Below are 19100 nucleotides of genomic sequence, written 5' to 3'. Positions count from 1 at the left end.
GGAGGCCCCTGGTGGCGCCATTGATGTCTGCATCAGCAGGCAAGTCAGTCACGCGGTGGGCCACTTAAGCCCGTCCAGTTTGCGTGTGCGTGTTTTTGTTTGTTTGTTTTTTGTTTATAGACAGAGGTCACTGATGGCCTGACAGTAACGCACAATTTTAAAAAGAAAATTGCACCAACGATTGAAATGCCAAAGACTTGCGGTCACGATGAGGCAGTGAGGGATCGGAAGTCTTGTACATCGCGTGCGCACACAAGGGCACTCAGGAGACCAAAAATGAACGATGCACTTTCATGTCAATTATAATCTCTTTACACTTTTTGGACTAAAATCTCTGCGAGACAACAAAACACCACAAATGTTACAAAGTACAAATAACGACTTGAAAACGTCTACACATGAACGCGATTGCGTGTGTGTGCGTGCGTGCGTGTGTACGTGTATGCTGCCAAAGTTCAAAACAAAAACAACAACAAAAAAACCAAGTTCCATTTCAGCTGTAATAGGAAGGGAGCATGGTTTCATGTTCATGCATTCCGTTTGTGATGTGGTTATTATTTACAGTGTGTGCGTGCGTGCGTGCGTGCAACTAGAAAAAGAAAACATGATTCCATGATAAATTAAGAAGTGAAGATGTTAAGTGGCACCATGTTTGTGACGTGCTTATTTACAGTGTGTGTTGTTTGCGAGCAAACGGGTTAGGGTTAGCGTTTCAGCCGTCGGCCACCTCGTCGCCCTCCTGCACGTGGTTGGACTTGCCCAGCGTCTTGATTTTGGCCAACATCTCCAGCAGCGTCTCTTTGACGCTCTTCTCCAGCAGCCAGCCTTCGCTCTCGCACTCGGGGTTCTCGGGGTCGCTCATGGTCTCCAGAGCCGTGCTGAGGTACTTCAGGCCCGCCATGTCCGCACACTGCATCGCACGCACGCACGCACGCACGCACACGCACAGGCACAGGCAATGAGGAAGGAGGTTTGCACCGAACACTCTTGCAAATTCTAGCCGCTAGCCAGTCAGTCGAGGTGCGGCCGGTTGTTTGCAACGTATCGAAGCCATGGCGAAGCCGGATCTGGACACGGGAAGTGGAATTAGATAGAATAGTCCCTGATCCCCAGCGAGTGTCTTTGGATCCACTTGAACATTTTCCCAACGACTCGTCGGTCGGTCGGGCGGGCGATTTAGGAGACTGACAAAGTGCCAAATAGTGAGCGCGATCGAGCGGCATGCAGGCTCACCTGCAGCAGAACGGTGGCGGCGACGAGCACGCCGACGCTGCTCATCAGGCCGCTGAAGTAGGAGAAGAGGGCCTCGCGGCAGCCCCGCGTCCAGATGTTGAGCTCCTCGGTGCGGTGGTCGTAGTCGTAGTGGGCCGAGTTGTTGGTCAGGTGGTGCTGGATGCAAGGCCGGGGCGATCCCGGATTGCAGCAGCTGAACGGGACGCTGTCCATCAGGAACTTTCCGTCCACGTTGCTCAGGACGCGACTGCAATGCAAAGGCCAGCACACGTCAGCGTCTGGCGTCGCGGCGCGGGGCGGCGCGGGGCGGCGCGGGGCGGCGCGGGGCGGCGCGGGGCGGCGCGGGGCGGCGCGGGGCGGCGCGGGGCGGCGCGGGGCGGCGCGGGGCGGCGCGGGGCGGCGCGGGGCGGCGCGGGGCGGCGCGGGGCGGCGCTTGGAGGTGCGCAAGTGCTGGAGGCCGCCCACCCGAGCTCCCGCCGTTGTGCGTAGGCCAAAGGCCTCCACACATTACTTTGGCACCACCTGGTGGCGTCTTTGGGCCCATGTCTGAGTGAACGGGAAAGTCGGGCTTTTTTGGGGGGCCGATTATGGCTGTCGGCGGCCAAAACGCAGAGAAGGCCCGGCTCACATGGGTGCCAACAGCGGGATAGGGATACCGAAAACTCCCAAGCCCGTCTTTTTGTCACCAAAGAATAGTGTTGGTCAGTGTGTGTGTTATTTGGACACATAAGTGAGCAATCTTAAGGGTTGAAAATGACTGGCTGTCTTTGATGATGACGTGGCTCAACAAACATGTTGCTTTTCTGGTTTCCCGAAAAGCGCCGCTGGCGATAGGAGCTAAATGCCGCGGTATCTGCCGACGGAGGCACTTTATCCGTTTTCGCGGCGGGCGGTGTGACACGAGCGCATATTGCGGCGCGAAAGGTGACGATGGGACTTTCTCGCGAGACGGTGGCCGCTCCCCGCCGGGTGGCTGCCATTTCCGTCCGTTCCCATTTTTGTCGCCGTCAAAGTCAAATACTTGAAAAGCTGGAAGCAGATCGAGCGGACGTGAGTCGAGATGTGGATGTGAAACGGCGCGGAGAAGACCGAGCAGTCTGCTTTCAGAGAGGATGCGAAGCGCCTCACTCCTACCTGAGTGCGATTTGCAATTTTTTGCACGGCACGGGAGCGGAGCCGCGTTGACGCGAGAGCGGACACGAGGCCCGAAGCGTGCGAGAGCGCCTTGGGACGTCACTGACCTTGTCATGTCGGAAAAGATCACACGGTGGCCGATTAAAGACTTAGGAGAACTCTCACCTCCTAATCCTCCTTCATCCCGGGCTGACCTGATTCTCATTAGCGCTCGGACGTACTGTACGCGTGCGTACGCGATTTAGCGGCGGTCGGCCCCGAAACACGAAATGACGGCATGATGTTTGCGAGCGCTGGCGTACCCCCCCCCCCCGAGCCCAACCCGTGAGCGGCCGGGATCGGGACTCACTCTTTGACCTCGCCGTTGCTCATGTCCAGGTAGCGGTTGCTGATCCACTGGACCTCGAACCAGTCCCTGAAGTTGACATTGCCGCAGCAACGGAACTCGATCTGGGTCAAGTCCAGGGTGCGTTTCATGAAGCAGCGCCCCGGCGTGTCGGTGTCCTTGTAGAAGCGGATGCTGTTCTTCAGGCCTTCGGCCAGCGTCAGGTAGACGGCGAACTGCATGAGGAAGCAGAGCAGCGCTAGCAGCAGCAGCAAAAGGTTGAAGACGCAGCACAGCAGCAGGAACTTCCTCAGCAGGGGCTTCCACTTGGAGTACTTGAGCGGGTCCAGCGAGTCGTGGCAGACTTTGCCCCCGAAGGCGTTGAGGGCGCAGGCCAGCAGCCCGGCCAGGAGCAGCAGGTTGGGCACCAGGTGGCTCTCGCTCTCGTCCATCAGCTCGCTTCTCTTGCGCAGCTCCACCTTAAAGAAGACGCCCAGGCCGAAGAGGAGGACGCCGGCCAGGACCGACGCCAAGTAGAGGATCCACAGGCCCTGGGCCAGCTTGACCCGCTTCTGCAGGTTGAACTTGACCGGCATGAAGGGCATCTTGAGCGGGCGCTGAACAAAACCTTGGCGCTTGGAGATTGCCGCGACGCTAACTCAGCCTCCGCATCCGTCCGTCAGGCCAGGCCACGGTGGCCACGGGGGGCCGGGGGGGGGGGTGGGGGCTCCCGTCGCGCGCAGCTCGCAACTTGTTCGGCGCAAAGTCTCGGCGTGGCTTCTCCGGCTTCGCTCGCGGCACAAAGTGGCCCGCGCCGGCTCGTGAGCCCCCAAGCCAATTAGCTGAGCCCATAAGCGGCCTTGCGCTAATTGGGGGCGGGGCGTGCCGCCGTGGCGTTGGAAAGCTGCCCGCTGTGGCTTTCGCTCATCCTCCCATGCGCCGACCCTAAGCCGACGGTGAAATCAAATGCATCGTGTCAATACATTCCTTGGTGTTGTCGTTGTTGTTTCCGTTTCCGTTTTGTACAGCGACCAAAGTAACACTGTAGCCGCGACCGCAAATGCTGACACATATTTGGGAGCAAACATTTCTCGGCATCATTTTCGGCGGCGGCCGTTGGTCGGTGCTTTTGTCCGTCTGTGAGCTCTCGTCTCTATTTCAGGCCCGCCCGGTCGGCCCGAGTTAGCCAAACGCCGTCGAGAACGGACTCGGCGCTACCGCGTCGCACGCAGGTGCCGCGCTCTGCACACGTGGCCGAGGAAGGGGGAGAAAAAAAATCCCAACTCAAACAATGTTGCGTACCTTGCGGTCCCACAGACATTGCAATGGCATGTGTCCCGTATTGTTTTGATGTCACCCATCACCACGCTGTGCGTGTGTACGCGTCTGTCGTTTCTATTTTATGTTTTTTCTTGACTTGGCAGCGTGTCTGCTTGTGCGGTGCCTGCGTGTGACATGAAAATGGCCAGGGCTGGGCTATTAGGGACCTGCTGCTTTGTGGGTCCCAAAAAAGTAGCCCGGTTCTAAAACGTGACGTCAATATTTTGGAGGTCAGGGTCAGGGCTAGGGTTAGGGTTAGGGTCAGCCGCGCAAACCACCCCATAGTAAAAGGCAAATGTGCTTGGAAAATAAGTGCACCCATTGCTCGGTGACTTAAATTTTAAATCCTTGTTTCTGCTCAGTTGTGTGTAAATGTAAATGGCTTTTATTCGGAGATTTGAATGCAAACGTTAATACGCCGGTGTATTTAATTAGCTGTTTCGTTCGTCGTTAAGAATCCCTTATTTATTTTTAATTTGCGCACTGTAACAAAAAGTCTATATAGTATCCGCTCTTTGAATGTGTGTAATTGTCAGCGTTCTATTAAACAAACAGACAAAGGAGCAAAAGCACACGACTGGTGGGTGGCCAGTCCAGGAAAGGGCTGCGTGGCTCGAGTGGCCTTCCCGTCCACGCGGTGGCGGTATTTGGCACTAAATGCTGCTTGCTTGCACCTCCAAGAAGCCGAAGAAGCATTTCCCGCGAGTTAGTTTTTGTTCTTCTTCTCGTTTTTGTTGAGGATGTGATCAAAGATTCATCTCGAGCGCCTCCTTGATGCTCCAGTCGTGTCGCCGCCTGCATGTTGTCTTTCGGCGAGCGACAAGTTCCGAAAACTTTTCGAGTGTAGCGAGGAAACCTGAAAAAAAGACGAAAGAAAAGTAAAGATTTTCTTGCGGTCATCTTGACAGCAAAAGCGGAGCAAAAAGTTTTGCCAAGTTGTTATTCGAAACCAGAGGTGAGTTTGACCACATTTTCTATTCTTTCTTTGACTTGCTTTACGCCCTCGTTGGCAGCTAGCTTTGCTAACGTTAGCTACTTCCGGTGAGCTTGGAACAAAGTCTGCTCAATAATAATAATAATAATAGCAATAATAATAATGATAATACGTTTGATTTGTATCGCGCCTGCAGCTGCTGGGGGTTGTCCAGTGATCATTGCAGAGATCTCAAAAGTTCATTGCGCATCGGGAGCATGTACAGGAGTTGCAGGTATTTGAAATGAATTCCGGATATGTGGAAGGCACCTCCAGTCGAGCTGTGAGGCGTTCAAAGAAGCGTGTGCGATACTGCTTATTTTGCTATGTATCTGACACCACATAAATACAGGGCCGGTGTTGCCGATACCGATGCTCTTCAATAAGGTAGCTGCATCATCAAATGGACAAATCGCAAATAATGTGTAACTACAATTAATGTAGTTAATTGATGTTTCCTTTTACATTATTAAAGAGTTACAGACCAGGAAATAATTAGGACATGGTTTACGTTGTCATGTCTGGATTTTATTTTTTCTGAAAGTGCACAAAATGATTATCTGGAAACTTTTTTCCAGGTACTGTTCCGAAAATACTGTACACAAATTCAATAAAAATCCTCCCTTCGTTGCACTTCTTTCCTGTATTTTTCTTTTACTTAAACAAGTTCTTCAAGATGATCACACCACAACAAATATTATCAAAGTTTTAAGTCAAGTCAAATTTATTTACATTAATCACAAAGTCTCAAAGGGCTTCACATGCCCACAGTTGACAGATACTGTATTAATGACAGCCCCTGATCTTAATCCCCTGGGGGGCAGAGAAAAACTAAAAGAAAACGCACCTGGGGAAAAATGAGAACATTTTAAGGAACCAATTCTTTTTTCAAGTACAATATGTGTTGAATGAATCCATTCAAAAATGATAAAACATGTCTCGCCCTCAGTGCACCTCTTTTACTCTCCTAAATGGGGGCGGGGGGCATTTGGTGTTTCTGGTGAAATGTACAAAAACAACAAAAAGGTCAAGTCAGCTTGGCAACTTCTGCTCAAAATGTTAATCACCAATCATTGTCATCACCAAATTTCCACATTCATCAAACATTTGCGCTCTGAATTTTTTATTGCTGTTAAATATTCATCTTCATGTGCATGCTTGTTTAGCAGATGTATTATTATCGCTATGACAACGCCGAGGTCAGCTGCTGCTACAAATACCTCATGTTTACGTACAACATCATCTTCTGGGTGAGTTTCTTCTTCCTCTTCTAGTGTGTTGTTAAACCTGCAAGAAAAAGCGTTGTCACGTTGCACGTCCTGTTATGTTTAACAGGTGCTCCCCACAGACACATAGTGGATATCTAAAGTCTGCACACCCCTGTTCAGATGCCAGATTTTTGTGATAGTCATACAAACATTTCAAACCTTTCCCCGCAAATAAAGGAGAGTTTGCAATTTTCCATCAAATCCACCCCATCCATTATCCAAACCACTTATCTTCACGAGGGTCGCGGGCATGCTGGAGCCTATCCCAGCTGCCTTCGGGCAGTAGACGGGGCACACCAGAAAATCACTTTGTCATTTTTGTTCAAACTGCCGGTATGGCCTGACAATATTCAATTACAGAGTTGGGTATCGCCTATCCATCCGTCCGTCCATTATCTATACCGCTTCTCCTCACAAGGCTCGCGGGGAGTGCTGGAGCCTATCCCAGCAGTCTTTGGGCAGTAGGCGGGGGACACCCTGAATCGGTTGCCAGCCAACCGCAGGGCACACAGAGACAAACAAACATCTGCACTCACAATCACACCTAGGGGCAATTTGGAGTGTCCAATTAACCTACCGTGCATGTTTTTGGAATGTGGGAGGAAATCGGAGTACCCGGAGAAAACCCACGCACGCAGGCGGGCACGGGGAGAACATGCAAACTCCACACAGGGAGACCGGGATCGAATTATGTTTTAACAATATAATTGTTGTATTGTTTATACAAGCCTTCTTTTAACATTGAAGAATGACGTTATATGATAACGTCTTGAATAGGAATTAAATAAACGCAAAGAAAAAAGTATTTTTTAATGTTTCACATTGATACTTACTCAGTGTGAAGTGTGGACTGACAATTCATTTGCTTTGGCTTGAAATAACGACGGACTGACGATGACGACACGGGTGCCCGGGCTGCTGACAAATGGCGGGCTGGCAAAATGTTTTAAATCGCGGCGGGTAGGCACTGAGGGATGGAACATCTCAGCGAGGCCGATGAGAGTTTTGAAGACGGCCAGCGGAACCTTCGATTAAACCCCAAGGCGGAGAGCGGCCGGTACAGGATTTATGTTCTTGCGTGTTCCAGTTAAGGGGCAAGCACAGCGTTTCGGACCAACTGGAGACGGAAAGGTCGACCTGGCAAAGTCGCGGTTGTCGCGTTTCCCTTTGGGCTTGTCCCATGACTGGGCGCCATAGCGACACGTGTATTTTGGTAACAAAGGCCTGGACTGGGAGGGGGGGCCCACGCGACCTCTTCGGAGTGTGCCGCAGGTGACCGAGCTCCGACTCCGGGCCCGGCGAAACAAAACGAGGTCAGGAAAGTGTTTTCATTTGAGCCACTTCCGCCACTAGTAGGTGACCCTACTAGTGGCGGAAGGCTCCATGAAGCCCTCCACCATGATAAGGGCGAGACCCGTAAATTGGCGCAAGTGGTGAACCCCAGACAGCGAAAAAGGTGAAGTCATTTCATGCCGTCATTCTTGAATATTTGGCAGAAAAAAACCAACTGTCCCGTTTGTATTCTGCTCATTTCAAATGTTCACTCCTTCCTTGTTTTGGGGAGATAGGTCAGCACCAAAGCAACACATGTATTTTGGCGAGCTTGTACTGTATGTGTTGCAGTTGGCCGGCGTGGTCTTCATCGCAGTGGCTTTTTGGGCGTGGAGTGAAAAGGTAAAAGGCAAAAGCAAAGATGGATGGCGTGCGACCGAAGGATCACCTTTGCCCTTGTTCCTCAGGGGGTCTTGCTGGACCTGGCGCAAGTGACCCGTCTGCGCGGTTTGGACCCAGTGTGGTTGCTGCTTCTGGTGGGCACGGTCACCTTCATCCTGGGCTTTGCGGGATGTGTGGGAGCGCTCAGAGAAAACATCTGCCTGCTCAAGTTTGTACGTGCAAACAAAGTCACTGGAAGGGCAACACGAAATAGACATGCGGCACATTGACTGTAGCGACGGAAATATTTGACGGCAATTTCCCTCCCGCTTGTTTTCGGTTGGCGTGTTGGGTGAGCTGGAGCCACCGCGGGTGGCGGGGTCCAACCCGGGGTGGCGGGGTCCAACCCGGGCTGGCTGGGTCCAACCCGGGCTGGCTGCCAGCCAATGGCAAGGCACATACGGACTGCCAACCCTCCACACACGCCATTGGACAGACGAGAGCCGTAGAGCAACCTTAGATGCGTGTCTTTTGAATGTGGGAGGAAGCCAGAGTGCCCGGAGAAAACGCTCGCGCTCGCCTGAGTTTTCTCCGCGTAATCCGGCAAAGGCGGGCAGTCGGGCCCCCCCTTTTGGAAGCCGGACCTCGGTACGGCGGCGCGGGTGTCGGCGGGCGATGTCATTGAAATGATTGAGAACCGTCCAAATGTATGAGTTGCAAATGTGTTTTTCCTGCCCGCCGCTCAGTTTTCCGGCATGATCGGCTTGATCTTCTTGGTGGAGCTGGCGGTCGCCGTGCTGGCTGTGCTTTTTCAGAGTCAGGTGCGAGAATGGATCAACGGCTTCTTCCTGGCCAACGTCAAAGCGTACCGAGATGACATCGACCTGCAGAACCTGATTGACTCGCTCCAGAGGACGGTAAGCCGCACGCGCTCCCTACCTGCGGCGCGTCACGCCAGTGTGCGTTTGCGCCGCAGAATCACTGCTGCGGCGCGCAACATCCCGACGACTGGGACGTCAACGTCTACTTCAGCTGTAACGGAACGCATCGTAGCAGAGAGAAGTGCGGGGTTCCGTTTTCCTGCTGCGTCGCCGATCCGGCCGTGAGTCCGCCTGCCGAGCCTCGTCTCCCTTGCCGCCTTCACGTTCCCGTCTGCGTTCAAAGTGCGGCGCTTCCCCAGCGCACGTGCTAACGTCGGGCTCAAACGTGTGCATTTGTTCCCCAGGACTCGGTGTTGAACACTCAGTGTGGCTACGACGTGAGAAAGAAAGCCAAGGTGAGGCCTGTTGATCTTCTCCTTCGTCCAGGTCGTTTCATTCAAAGTGCAACTGGACTGTTGCGCTTGTCTCGGAAGACGGACGGGGCCCTCATCATTCTTGCGGTCTTTGCACGAGGAGAGGCCAAAGGTCGTCTTCTAAGACAAGCACGACAGGCCACAAATTGGATGCACCGAAAAGCCAAGCTGACATCGCTCCCTTTTGTGTTGACCTTTTGTGGTGATTCCGCAGAAAATGTTGTCATTGTTTCAGGCCGAGTGGCCAGATCACATTTACGTGAAAGGCTGCATCGCCGCGTTGGAAGACTGGCTACCTGCGAATCTTTACACGCTGGCTACCGTCTTTGTGGTCATCTCTCTGCTGCAGGTGCGCGAGCGCTACAAAGTCCAGCTCATGTCTGTCTGTGTTGCGCGCCGGCAGTATCTTTGCCTTTTTCTCCCTCCTCTTGTCCTTCTCCGTCCACTTCTCAGCAGTAATGTACAGCATCTTATGCTTTTATTTTAATGTATTTTCGTTTTTTTTATACAAAGTATTTTGACGTAAATTTAGACTTTAACAGTGAAGTCCGACATGCGTGGAAATTCGTGGTACATCGCCAGTGAGGACTGCCTGTATACATCCGTGTATCTGTGTGTACATGTGTGTTTGGGTGTTTATGTATGTATGTATATATATATGTATGTGTGTATATATATATGTATGTGTGTATATATGTATGTGTGTATATATGTATGTGTGTATATATATATGTGTGTATATATTTGTGTATATATGTATGTATGTGTATGTATGTATATATGTATGTATGTATATATGTGTATATATATGTATGTGTATATATATATATATATATATATATTAGGGGTGTAACGGTACGCTAAATCACATTTCGGTTCGTTTTTTTGGAACTTCGGTTCGGTATATTTTTGGTACAAAGAAAAATGTTTTGTTTTTTTTTTAAATGTGTTTATTTTGAAAAGATGACAAGTAAATGGTACATTTTTTTAGAAAAAATCAATAAAAACGAACCATTCGGGTGATATTCTAAGAAATGACACCAGAATAAAAAATACACTAACAATAAAGATCTCTATATATATAAACGCAGTATTCAGTATGACGCGTAACGTACGTGTGTTGTCCATCAGATGGTGGGCATTTTCCTGGCCAAGTCACTCATCTCGGATATTCAAAAGGTCCGATTCTCTTACTGAACCGGGCGACGGCAGTGGCTGTGCCTCGTTCTACTCTGGGAGCTTGACGGCGATGGATGGGATGACTTTGCTTCGGCTCTATATCGCCTCCTCACCGTTGACAGTTTAGCTGCAGCTGTTTTTGCCTTTTTGATCTTTTCTCTGTTCAGGCTTCCATGTGTCGTACGCGACAGTAGACTGAAGTCACGTGACTACACAATGTCACCCCGATGTGCAGCATATGCACTCAAATAAAGTTGGCAACCTTAAAGGAGAAACGGAAAGTGAGGGGGTGACATGGCATGTTGGTTTTACACACTGGATTCAGTAAGCTCAGCCTCCTTGTGGCTTGGCAGTGACTAAATGTGAAAGTGTTACATATATTAAAGGAACTTTTTATACGCACTTTCTGCTCCTGATTGAAGTCTTAATTTCCCACAATACATTATGCTGCGATATCATGGGGGGAGGATGAGTGCTTTTTTTTCCTGATGACCGATATTCAGATTGAAAATATAGTGAATAACATTGTGCGTGCTACTAGCCGGGTAGGGCAAGGACTTGAATGGACTGCTCATGCCGCTTAGTCACGTAGTCAGAAATTAAGACATCGATGGCTGCCACTCGCAAAGCAGGCCTAACTTGAATATACAGTACCACTGATTTTTCTGTGGCCTTTTCACATTATTGTCTCTGTATGGCGAAAATGGCACAGTGTGTGACGTATGGTTGTACCATTGCGTCTGGCAGGAGTGCCACGTGCACATTTCATCAGTAATGTTCTCTTTTCTCTTATAAGGTATATCTGCTACTCAAAGACTTGCTTGCCTCGAGTTGTCAGAACCGTGACCAATCAAATGAGAGCAAAGCCCATCAGGAAAAAAAAATCACTGAGAAAAGCAAACCTAACCTGTGAGTCATAATACTGAGATACATGACTTCCATACAGCGATCCTGCCATATACAATACCTTGCACCGATAAGTGTTTTCAGCCAAAACCCAACAGAAGCTGTCAGTAACTGGCAACGCAAGATGGCTGCCCTCAGGCTTCAGCCGCCAAGGGCCTATTGGCAGTACATTCATATACAAGTCCATGGGGTAGAGTCCCCACTTCCATCTTTGCCTATGGGTGTGTTGGGGTTCTGAAATACATTTGCAGATTGAATTTAAAATATATACAGTATATAATCAATTTGTTGGACGGGAGTGGGAGTGGGTTTAGGCCACCCCCGGGCCGCAAGATTAACGGCGCTGAAAAGGAGACTGCAGTATGAATTGGACCAACAGGGGGCTCTACCGCCGAGCAAGCGACGTCCTTTGCGAGTCGGAATCCCCCCCCCGCCCCCGTTTCCCAGTGTGCGCGGGCCGAGTCGGAAGCGTGCGCGCGCGAGTGAGAGTCGCTCGGTCCGTCCGCTCTGAGGTTCCGTCGCTGCGGGTTTGTCGCTTGCTCGTCTCCTTCCTTCCTCGGCCTCATTCACGGCGGCTGTAGCGCGCGTGAGACTCCAGAAGCGGCTCGTCGTGCTCCACGTCGCGGGGAACGCAACGCAGCGAGACGCGGCCCTCCCGCCCTGGCTTAGGGGTAAGCGGAAGGCATTGGCGGCGGCGGCGGCGCTCGCTTTTGCCAGTCGGAACGCAGGTTCGCCCGTACTCTGGGCCGGTTTGGGCCGGGCCAGGCCAGGACGGGCCTCCGACGTCGCCTGACTGAGTGGAAATGGACGCGTTCGGCGGCGGCAGTTTGGGTGAGTCCGCGGGTCAAAGGTCGCTCCCGCCTCTGAGAATCGGCGGAACTGAGCTCGTGCGTCTTTCCACGTGTCACCAAGACTCCGCACATAACCTCAACCCTCCTAAACCCCCAGCACAAAAGAAGTGCGTCTTCCAGTCTTGCGCCACAAATGCCACTAGCGACGAAGACGTCACGAGCAGCCTGAGCACAAACGAGTTGCTCCATTGACATTTGTGCTAGTCGTCAATCGTAACCCGACGTCATGTGTTTACAATACGTCATATGTACGTTTGCTGTCACTAGCTGACTTAGTGCATTGTGTGGTACAGCTAAAGGCCTGCGGGAGGCGCTCGTTCATGTGAAGAATAAAATGCGCAAAAGCAGAGGTGGGCATCGTCTATCCGTCACAAAGTTCCCGTCTGTATTTCCGGCCGACCCACGTGGCCCCAAAGCGTCCCTCGTCGGCTTCGAGAATGTCAATTTCAAGCAGGCGCTGCACAAGCAGACACGCTGATAATTCAAGAAAAAATATCAAATAAAAACAACAGACACACACACACACACGCTCAGCGTGGTGATCGGCGAAATAAAAACAATACTGTGCACGTCATTGCGTCTGTGGTACTGAAAGCTATACAACGCTTCCTTTTTCTTTTTCTTTATTTGGCTGCATGTCAGGAGTGCATCACCTGCGTGTGGAAGTGGTAGCGCTAAGTCTGTTCTTGATGCCGTATGGCTGACTCGGGCCGACCGGGCGGGCCTGAACTATAGACGAGAACTCACAGACGGACTAAAGGCCTAGTTAGACCAAACCGATCTCGGAGGTTGTGGCGTCTGAATGCGCCGTCTGATTGGTGTAGCGGCCACCGTCCACGTAATGTCCTAACTCATCAGTAAGCGTCTCGGGGACGTTTACGCGTGTTGAATCGGCGTCGCCAGTCGTGGCTACTCTGCTTGGCTGTTAGCTAGCAAATCAGCGCTCGGAGCACCAACTTAATCTTCTTACAAGTACAAGAGCGAGGGTCGACAATTTAAGTATTTCACAATACCGTGTCAAGAACGTGAGGCTTTACTCGGCGTGGGAGTTCATCGTGAGCGAAGAATATAGCCGAATGCATTGTTTACGTTGTTGTAATGCGCCACCGGCCAACAGCTTTCCGGTTGGATTTTTCTGACAATGAGAAATAGTGACTACCGCCGCCGATGGTACGGAAGGGTATTACATCTCATGCATGCTCAGAAGGTACTTTAATGGCCAGCGTCGCTGCCTGTCGTTGCGGTGTGTTTTGCCAGCGTGACGCGCCGACAGCCGGCCGGACGCCACGGGGGGGGGAAGCGTCTGTCACTGTTGGTGATCGTCGTTTTGGTGTATCAGGGCCTTAAAGCACTGACGAATGCCCACCGCTGCTCAAAAGATTCCATCAACAATTGTTTGCGTCTGGATCCGTGGTGCCCCAAAATCTGACATCATTCCCCAGAAGTCGATATGATGTGTGTGTGTGTGTGTTAACGGCATACGTGGGCAGCGTGTTTGAGGTGATGTCCCGAAAGGTGCACGCCTCTGCTGCTTGGCATCACTTCGCTTGTAGGAATTGGCAGGATGATTGGACTTTCTGCCATCTAGTGGGGGGTGGGGTATTGCAATTTAAATGGTTCTGCCTGTCACTAAACGTCACTCGCTTAGGTAGATGAACAAAGATAAGTGGAGAAATGACTCTTGGCTATTTCTAGTGCATCGTTATTGCTTGGGAATCGCAGTTGGTTGCTAACCAGATTGTATACAATTGACATGATATGATGTCTCAGAGTTCGGCGTAGCGCCAACATGAAGCAAGTTGTGGTTGAATAAAAGAATAAATACATATGAAAACTTGCACTTGCCAAACTAAATATGCAGATGTCCATTTTACCCTAAAGTGCTTGTGCATGTCGCTGGCAGTACGTAATGTATTTGTATGTGCGGTGGACATCAAAAGTCTACACCCTGTTCAAATGCTGGGTTTTTGAAATCTAAGGAATGAGGCCAATAGGGATGGGTATTGATTCAGATTTCCAAATCGATTTGATTTGATTTGATTCACAAGGGCCCGATTGGATTCACTTTGTATTTTGATTCAATGAAGGATTTCATGCAGTACCAATTTCACGTTTGTATGGAAGACATTTTCAGGAGAACCATTGTTGCAAAATAGAATCTTTTTTACTCTAACTTGGTGCATCAGTAAAAATAGGAATATTTACATTAAGAATTTAACCTAATGCAGTTACATTAATCATGTACCTTTATGTTATTGAATGTAACTTGATAAAAATATAATTTAAATCAATTCCAATAAAAATATAATTTAAATCAATTCCAACCACAGGGTAGGCTGTGAAGGGAAGAAAAAAAAAAAAAAAAAGGGTCAAAAACACTGAAAAAAAACTGTCATGTCATGACATCGAAGGACCTGTAGCACCCTTAGTGGTACTCAAAACCCAAAGCTAATGACACTGACACTCATCTAGGTTCGGAGGGATGGATTCTCAATGTGATGCGCAACAAGAGCAGCATGGGACGTTAAACAGCGTGAATTTATTGCCTTCACAACACAATGTTGAAAACCAACACAATATTTGAAAAGGAAAGAGCTCTTCGATGAACAGCTAAAAACTGAACAATGTTGTTGTTCAGATGTGTGTGTGTGTCTATACTCTGTTCCGATTATTCTGCTACTACCCGGATAGTTTGTTGTATTCTTATCTGTGTCGATGCGAAGAATAATTTGAAGTTTGACATCCTCAGGGCAGATGCCACGACTGGCCACACCCCTGTCCTGTCCATTGTCTTTGTTCTGGGTTTGGCTAGTCACTGAACCGCTCAAGGTTCGGAATCCAAGATCAATTCTAATCCAAAGAAAAAAGCAATCTACACAGTGTAGAAAATAGATAATCGCTTATGCTTGTCATATATCCTCAAATCAATCAATAATTGAAATGAATCACATTCTCACTGAACTGAGTGTGAACATTTTTAGACGTTATATCACCAAAACGAATGAACTAACATCAATAATAACACTTTAGCTTAGCTACCTTCTGAGCTACCTTAGTATCCAACAAAGTACCTACAGTTAGTAGTAATGTAATGTATGTGCAAGCGTAGCGGGTAGCCACCCGCGATTATCGTTAGCATCTCATATGATCTGATGACCTTACATCGGTTATTGTTTTCTTTTGACCTGTCCTTCAAGATTTACTTTGCACTGCTATTCAACATTAATCTGTTAATTATATAGGTATACAAATTTCCTATACGTTGATGGAACATTATAGAACATTTTGCTGAGCGATGTGTTGTAAACCCGTCTCTTTGTTAGCAGTTAGCAAGCTAGGGCGAGCTCGAAAAGCTTCGAGGGGTCATAAAGACGAGTTTATCTGGACACAAACCGTTTCATGAAAGACGTTTTACACCATTAAACTGTGTCAAACAAAAGCAACATACTTTGCTACGAGACAAAGATCCAGCCGACATGCCCCCAAAGTAATTGCAGGCTCTTGATAGCATCAAAGTCCCCCCAAGCAACTGCCTCCAATGTGGCGATGTATGTCCGTATATAGCGACCTTTTTCACCAAACTAGACATAAGTAGACCGACGCCCGATAACGCTAATAATGGAGAAGGCTTCTCCTCGTAATTTCTTTCCGCATGCGGCTCTCAAATATCTGCGCTGCGTTCAAATAATGATACCAGTATCGATAACCGCCATCGGCGTTTGATTTGTTAGTACCGACCGATCCGATGCCAGCGTTTTAATGCGCTATCGGGATACCGCCCGATACCAGTATCGGTATCGGAACAACACTAGTCTTAACCCATTAACGCCTAAAGTATCCGGCTATACATCTCTCTGCAGCTAAAGGTGGACTTTGGAATCACCCTCTAAAAGCTGAAGTTTTTCTGGAAATTCAACACCTCCAAAACAATTGATATCTCAGCCCGTGTAGCGGATCGAAACATCATTCCAAAAGAATTTGAGGGCTTAGACGCGTGTCTTTCACACAGGCCCGAGTTTGTTATTATTTACTGTTTCAATCAAAAATGTAAAAATAAAGTGTCCGTGGAAGAGAAGCACTATTTTTAATGATTAAAAAAGAAATCGAGTGGTAATTGCCATCCTCTATTCCGTGACAAAGCCGTCGATATCGTCATTGTCTACAAACATCTATCTTAAAAAAGACAATGACACTAATGTGCTCCCGGCCGGCCTTATTGCGTTCCATTTTCCTCATAGGTGCATGTCCATTGTGAAAGGCGGAATCTAATACAAAAAAAAAAAAAGAAATCACACTGATTTTTTTTTTTAAAAGAATTTATTTGCATGTTGGTGCTGAAAATAAGTAGTTGAAGACATGAGAAAATAAATGTCAGTATTTGGTTTGTTTACAATGACAGAGGTCAAACGTTTCCTGTAGTTCTCGACCAGGTTTGCGCACGCTGCAGCGGGAATTTCGGCCCACTCTGCCACACGCATCTTTGCGGTATGAATCTGACTGGACAAATTCAGATAAAAGCATGCAATTGCATCAGAAAAGGATGACATGTCTTTGGCTGTTATCGCGGCATCGCTATTTTTACGATATATTGTGCAGCCCTAATAGATATGGATGTATGTGTGTATTGTCCATGCGGGACAATGTTGGTGGAGGTGCGCACCGGGGCAAGCTCATTGTCTCACTCGTCGATTCAGACTTCCCCTGGCGCGAGCATTTCTGTTCTTTATCAGCGGAGTTGTACGTCATCAGACCACATCACTTTTTTGGATGGCCTTTTCCTGCTCTTCATTTTCCATGTGACAAGTCATTTGGCATTCAAGCAAGGGGTGGGCGGATTTTTGCTCCGCTCAGCAGTTGAGGGCGTGTTTGCGCTGTGTGCAGACGACAGCATGTCGGGCGCCAGCGTTTCGGACGTGAACGAGCGCCTTTGCGCGCTGGAGCTTCGCGTGCAGCAGCAAGACGACGAAGTGACGGTGATGAAAGCGGCGCTGGCCGACGTTCTCCGCCGTTTGGCCGCCTCGGAAGACGCCGCCAAGAAACAGCAGGGAGGAAAAGGTACGGAGGCGTTAGCCTACTTTGGTGTGACGTCAAGATTGGCATTGGCTCCAGGTATGCGTGGCATCTGCCAATACAGTGGTATTTCTACTTACGAAATGAATTGGTTATGGAAGAAATTTAAGGAGGAAGTCGAAAATTTTGCAAGTAGAGACGCGTTTTCCATGTAAATGCCCTAATCCGTTCCAAGCCCCCCAATATTCAGACATAAATGTGTTATAAAGCATAAAAATGCACCAAAACATGTAACAAATACAAACATGTTACAATTAGATGATTGCACAATAAATGAGAGTTGTGCATCATGTAAAAAGAAAAAACAAAGAATAGAGTAAAGAATGCAAATGGTGGTCGTTTACCTTTTAATTGCTGTCCTGATCGCATTTTGCCCGCTTTGGTTCATGTTCTCTCTCAGAAGTGGTTTTTGCCTGGCGTTTTGTAAACAACTGATTTCATAACGTGGCCACTGTCGATACATTACGGTAAGAGTGGGCGATATGACGATATTAGATCGTTAAGCGATTCAACGTGTTCACGATCTCATAAAGCGGAAGATCGTTTGATCGTCTACATGGCGCATCCTGTACAGTTCAGCTGGATGGCGGCGCGAAGCCGCTGACGTGTATACCCGACCGACCAATCACAGCACGCACGGTGCGCCGTACGTGACACTCCCCCGTCTCCCTGTTTGTTTGTATACAGCGGGGAGCGAAAGCGAAAAGTCACCAGGAAGCAGAGTCGGTCCCGAAAAGAACCTCCGCATCCACAGTGTCGATTTGGTTTGGCTTTTCCTCGGAGGAAATGATATTTTTGCCAGATCGCCCACCCCTACACTACGGTCATATTCTTTGGCGAGATCGCCCAAACGCATCCCTTTTTCAAACCTTTCTATTATCTCTTGCTTTGTTTGCATGGACAAAGAATAGCGATCGACCCGTCTATCTGCACACATCGACACAAACGGTCGAGGTCCCTCTTAGCCAGTGGGATGCCAGGAAGGTGCTCGGTAATCGCAGCCGTGAGTATGTTGCGTTCAGGAAACCCGTGAGCTGCGAGTAGGAGCCCGTACTGTATTTTTACTTTTCGTACGCCGAAATTTCTTTCGTAAGGAGGCAATATTTTCCCGTTGAGGCGTTGTGTAACCGGAACATTTCGTATGAGACGTTCGTAAGTAGAGGTGGCACTGTACCGTGTCTGCAACAAAACAGCTGACGACTGAAATCCAACATTGTCAAAGCAAAGAGCAGCAGGCGCGCAGCTTTTTCCTTTTCTTTTTGTCTTTGCGTGCACGCGTTTGCGTGCCATCCGTTTTTGGACATTTGATCGACGCTGCGCTTCACTAAGTCAACTGCGGCCCGACTTGACTTGAATCCAAGTTGCCGTGAATGACGGAGCAGCTTCGCAATCGCTCCCGCCCGCCAAGTCTCGGCGAAGCCACGGAGGGAAGGAGCCGCCGCGTTCCCAGTTTGAACGTGTGCGCGGCGTCACCTCTCGGCTGCGCGTCGTTGGCGGAGCCCGTTGAAAAACGGCCGCAGCTGGACATGAAAAGGATGCGAGAGTAGGAAAGCCGCTTGTTCATGTGCGGTCGCGCGAAGATGAGCTCGTCAAATGAGCCGAATGACGCGCTGCGGGACGGACGCCCTCCCTCCCGGCTCCCGCTCCCGCTCCCGCTCCCGACGCTCGCTGCCGTCATTTGGCCAATTGAATAGGTGCAACATTGGGGTGTTTTGAAACGGGGGGCTTCCGCTGCCCGGGCGCAAAGGCGAGGGGAGGTTGGCGTCTCGATTCCTGTACGAGGCCCGTCGTCTCGCTAGGTTGTTTCCCGTTTTTTGTAATCCAATCACAAAGGCGGCCTAGCGAGAGGGAGCGGCGCTTCCTCTCCGCAAAGCAAAAGTGGGTGACTGTCAGC

General features: G+C 49.5%; 3 protein-coding genes across 14 annotated transcripts in view; 2 read left to right on the top strand and 1 right to left on the bottom strand.

Moving 5' to 3' along the window:
- Positions 1-275: 275 nt before the first annotated feature.
- prph2b (peripherin 2b (retinal degeneration, slow)) lies at positions 276-3508 on the bottom strand. The gene is made up of 3 exons (XM_086045670.1): positions 2717-3508; positions 1234-1480; positions 276-910 (listed from the first exon to the last, which is right to left on the bottom strand). Exons 1-3 carry the CDS (start codon positions 3295-3297, stop codon positions 713-715), a joined length of 1026 nt encoding a protein of 341 aa, XP_085901796.1. The 5' UTR covers positions 3298-3508; the 3' UTR covers positions 276-712.
- tspan14 (tetraspanin 14) lies at positions 2717-10781 on the top strand. Of its 8 annotated transcripts, none has more exons than XM_086045677.1 (9): positions 2717-4967; positions 6152-6235; positions 7877-7927; positions 7993-8061; positions 8653-8823; positions 8883-9008; positions 9132-9182; positions 9415-9549; positions 10332-10781. In XM_086045677.1, the coding sequence occupies exons 2-9, from the start codon at positions 6155-6157 to the stop codon at positions 10395-10397; spliced, it is 750 nt and encodes a 249-aa protein (XP_085901803.1). In that variant the 5' UTR covers positions 2717-4967; positions 6152-6154; the 3' UTR covers positions 10398-10781. The 8 variants fall into 8 exon arrangements, with proteins under 8 accessions (XP_085901803.1, XP_085901800.1, XP_085901799.1 ...); XM_086045674.1 differs by having other exon boundaries at positions 2727-4967; positions 6155-6235; positions 7993-8139; XM_086045673.1 differs by having other exon boundaries at positions 2729-4967; positions 7993-8139.
- A 946-nt stretch (positions 10782-11727) lies between these two features.
- The window catches only part of eml4 (EMAP like 4), a 23399-nt gene continuing 16026 nt past the window's right edge, over positions 11728-19100 (top strand). For all 5 annotated transcript variants that reach the window (XM_086045665.1, XM_086045663.1, XM_086045662.1 and 2 more), the window contains exons 1-2: positions 11728-12116; positions 17018-17191. In XM_086045665.1, the coding sequence (XP_085901791.1) occupies positions 12089-12116; positions 17018-17191 (202 nt within the window). In that variant the 5' untranslated portion in view covers positions 11728-12088. The remainder of the gene's footprint in view (positions 12117-17017; positions 17192-19100) is intronic.

Source organism: Filicampus tigris, chromosome 11 (genome assembly GCF_054856515.1).
Source record: "Filicampus tigris isolate MCC_2025a chromosome 11, RoL_Ftig_1.0, whole genome shotgun sequence".
NCBI classification, from domain to species: Eukaryota; Metazoa; Chordata; class Actinopteri; order Syngnathiformes; family Syngnathidae; genus Filicampus; species Filicampus tigris.
This window is presented reverse-complemented; position numbering and strand designations above follow the sequence as displayed.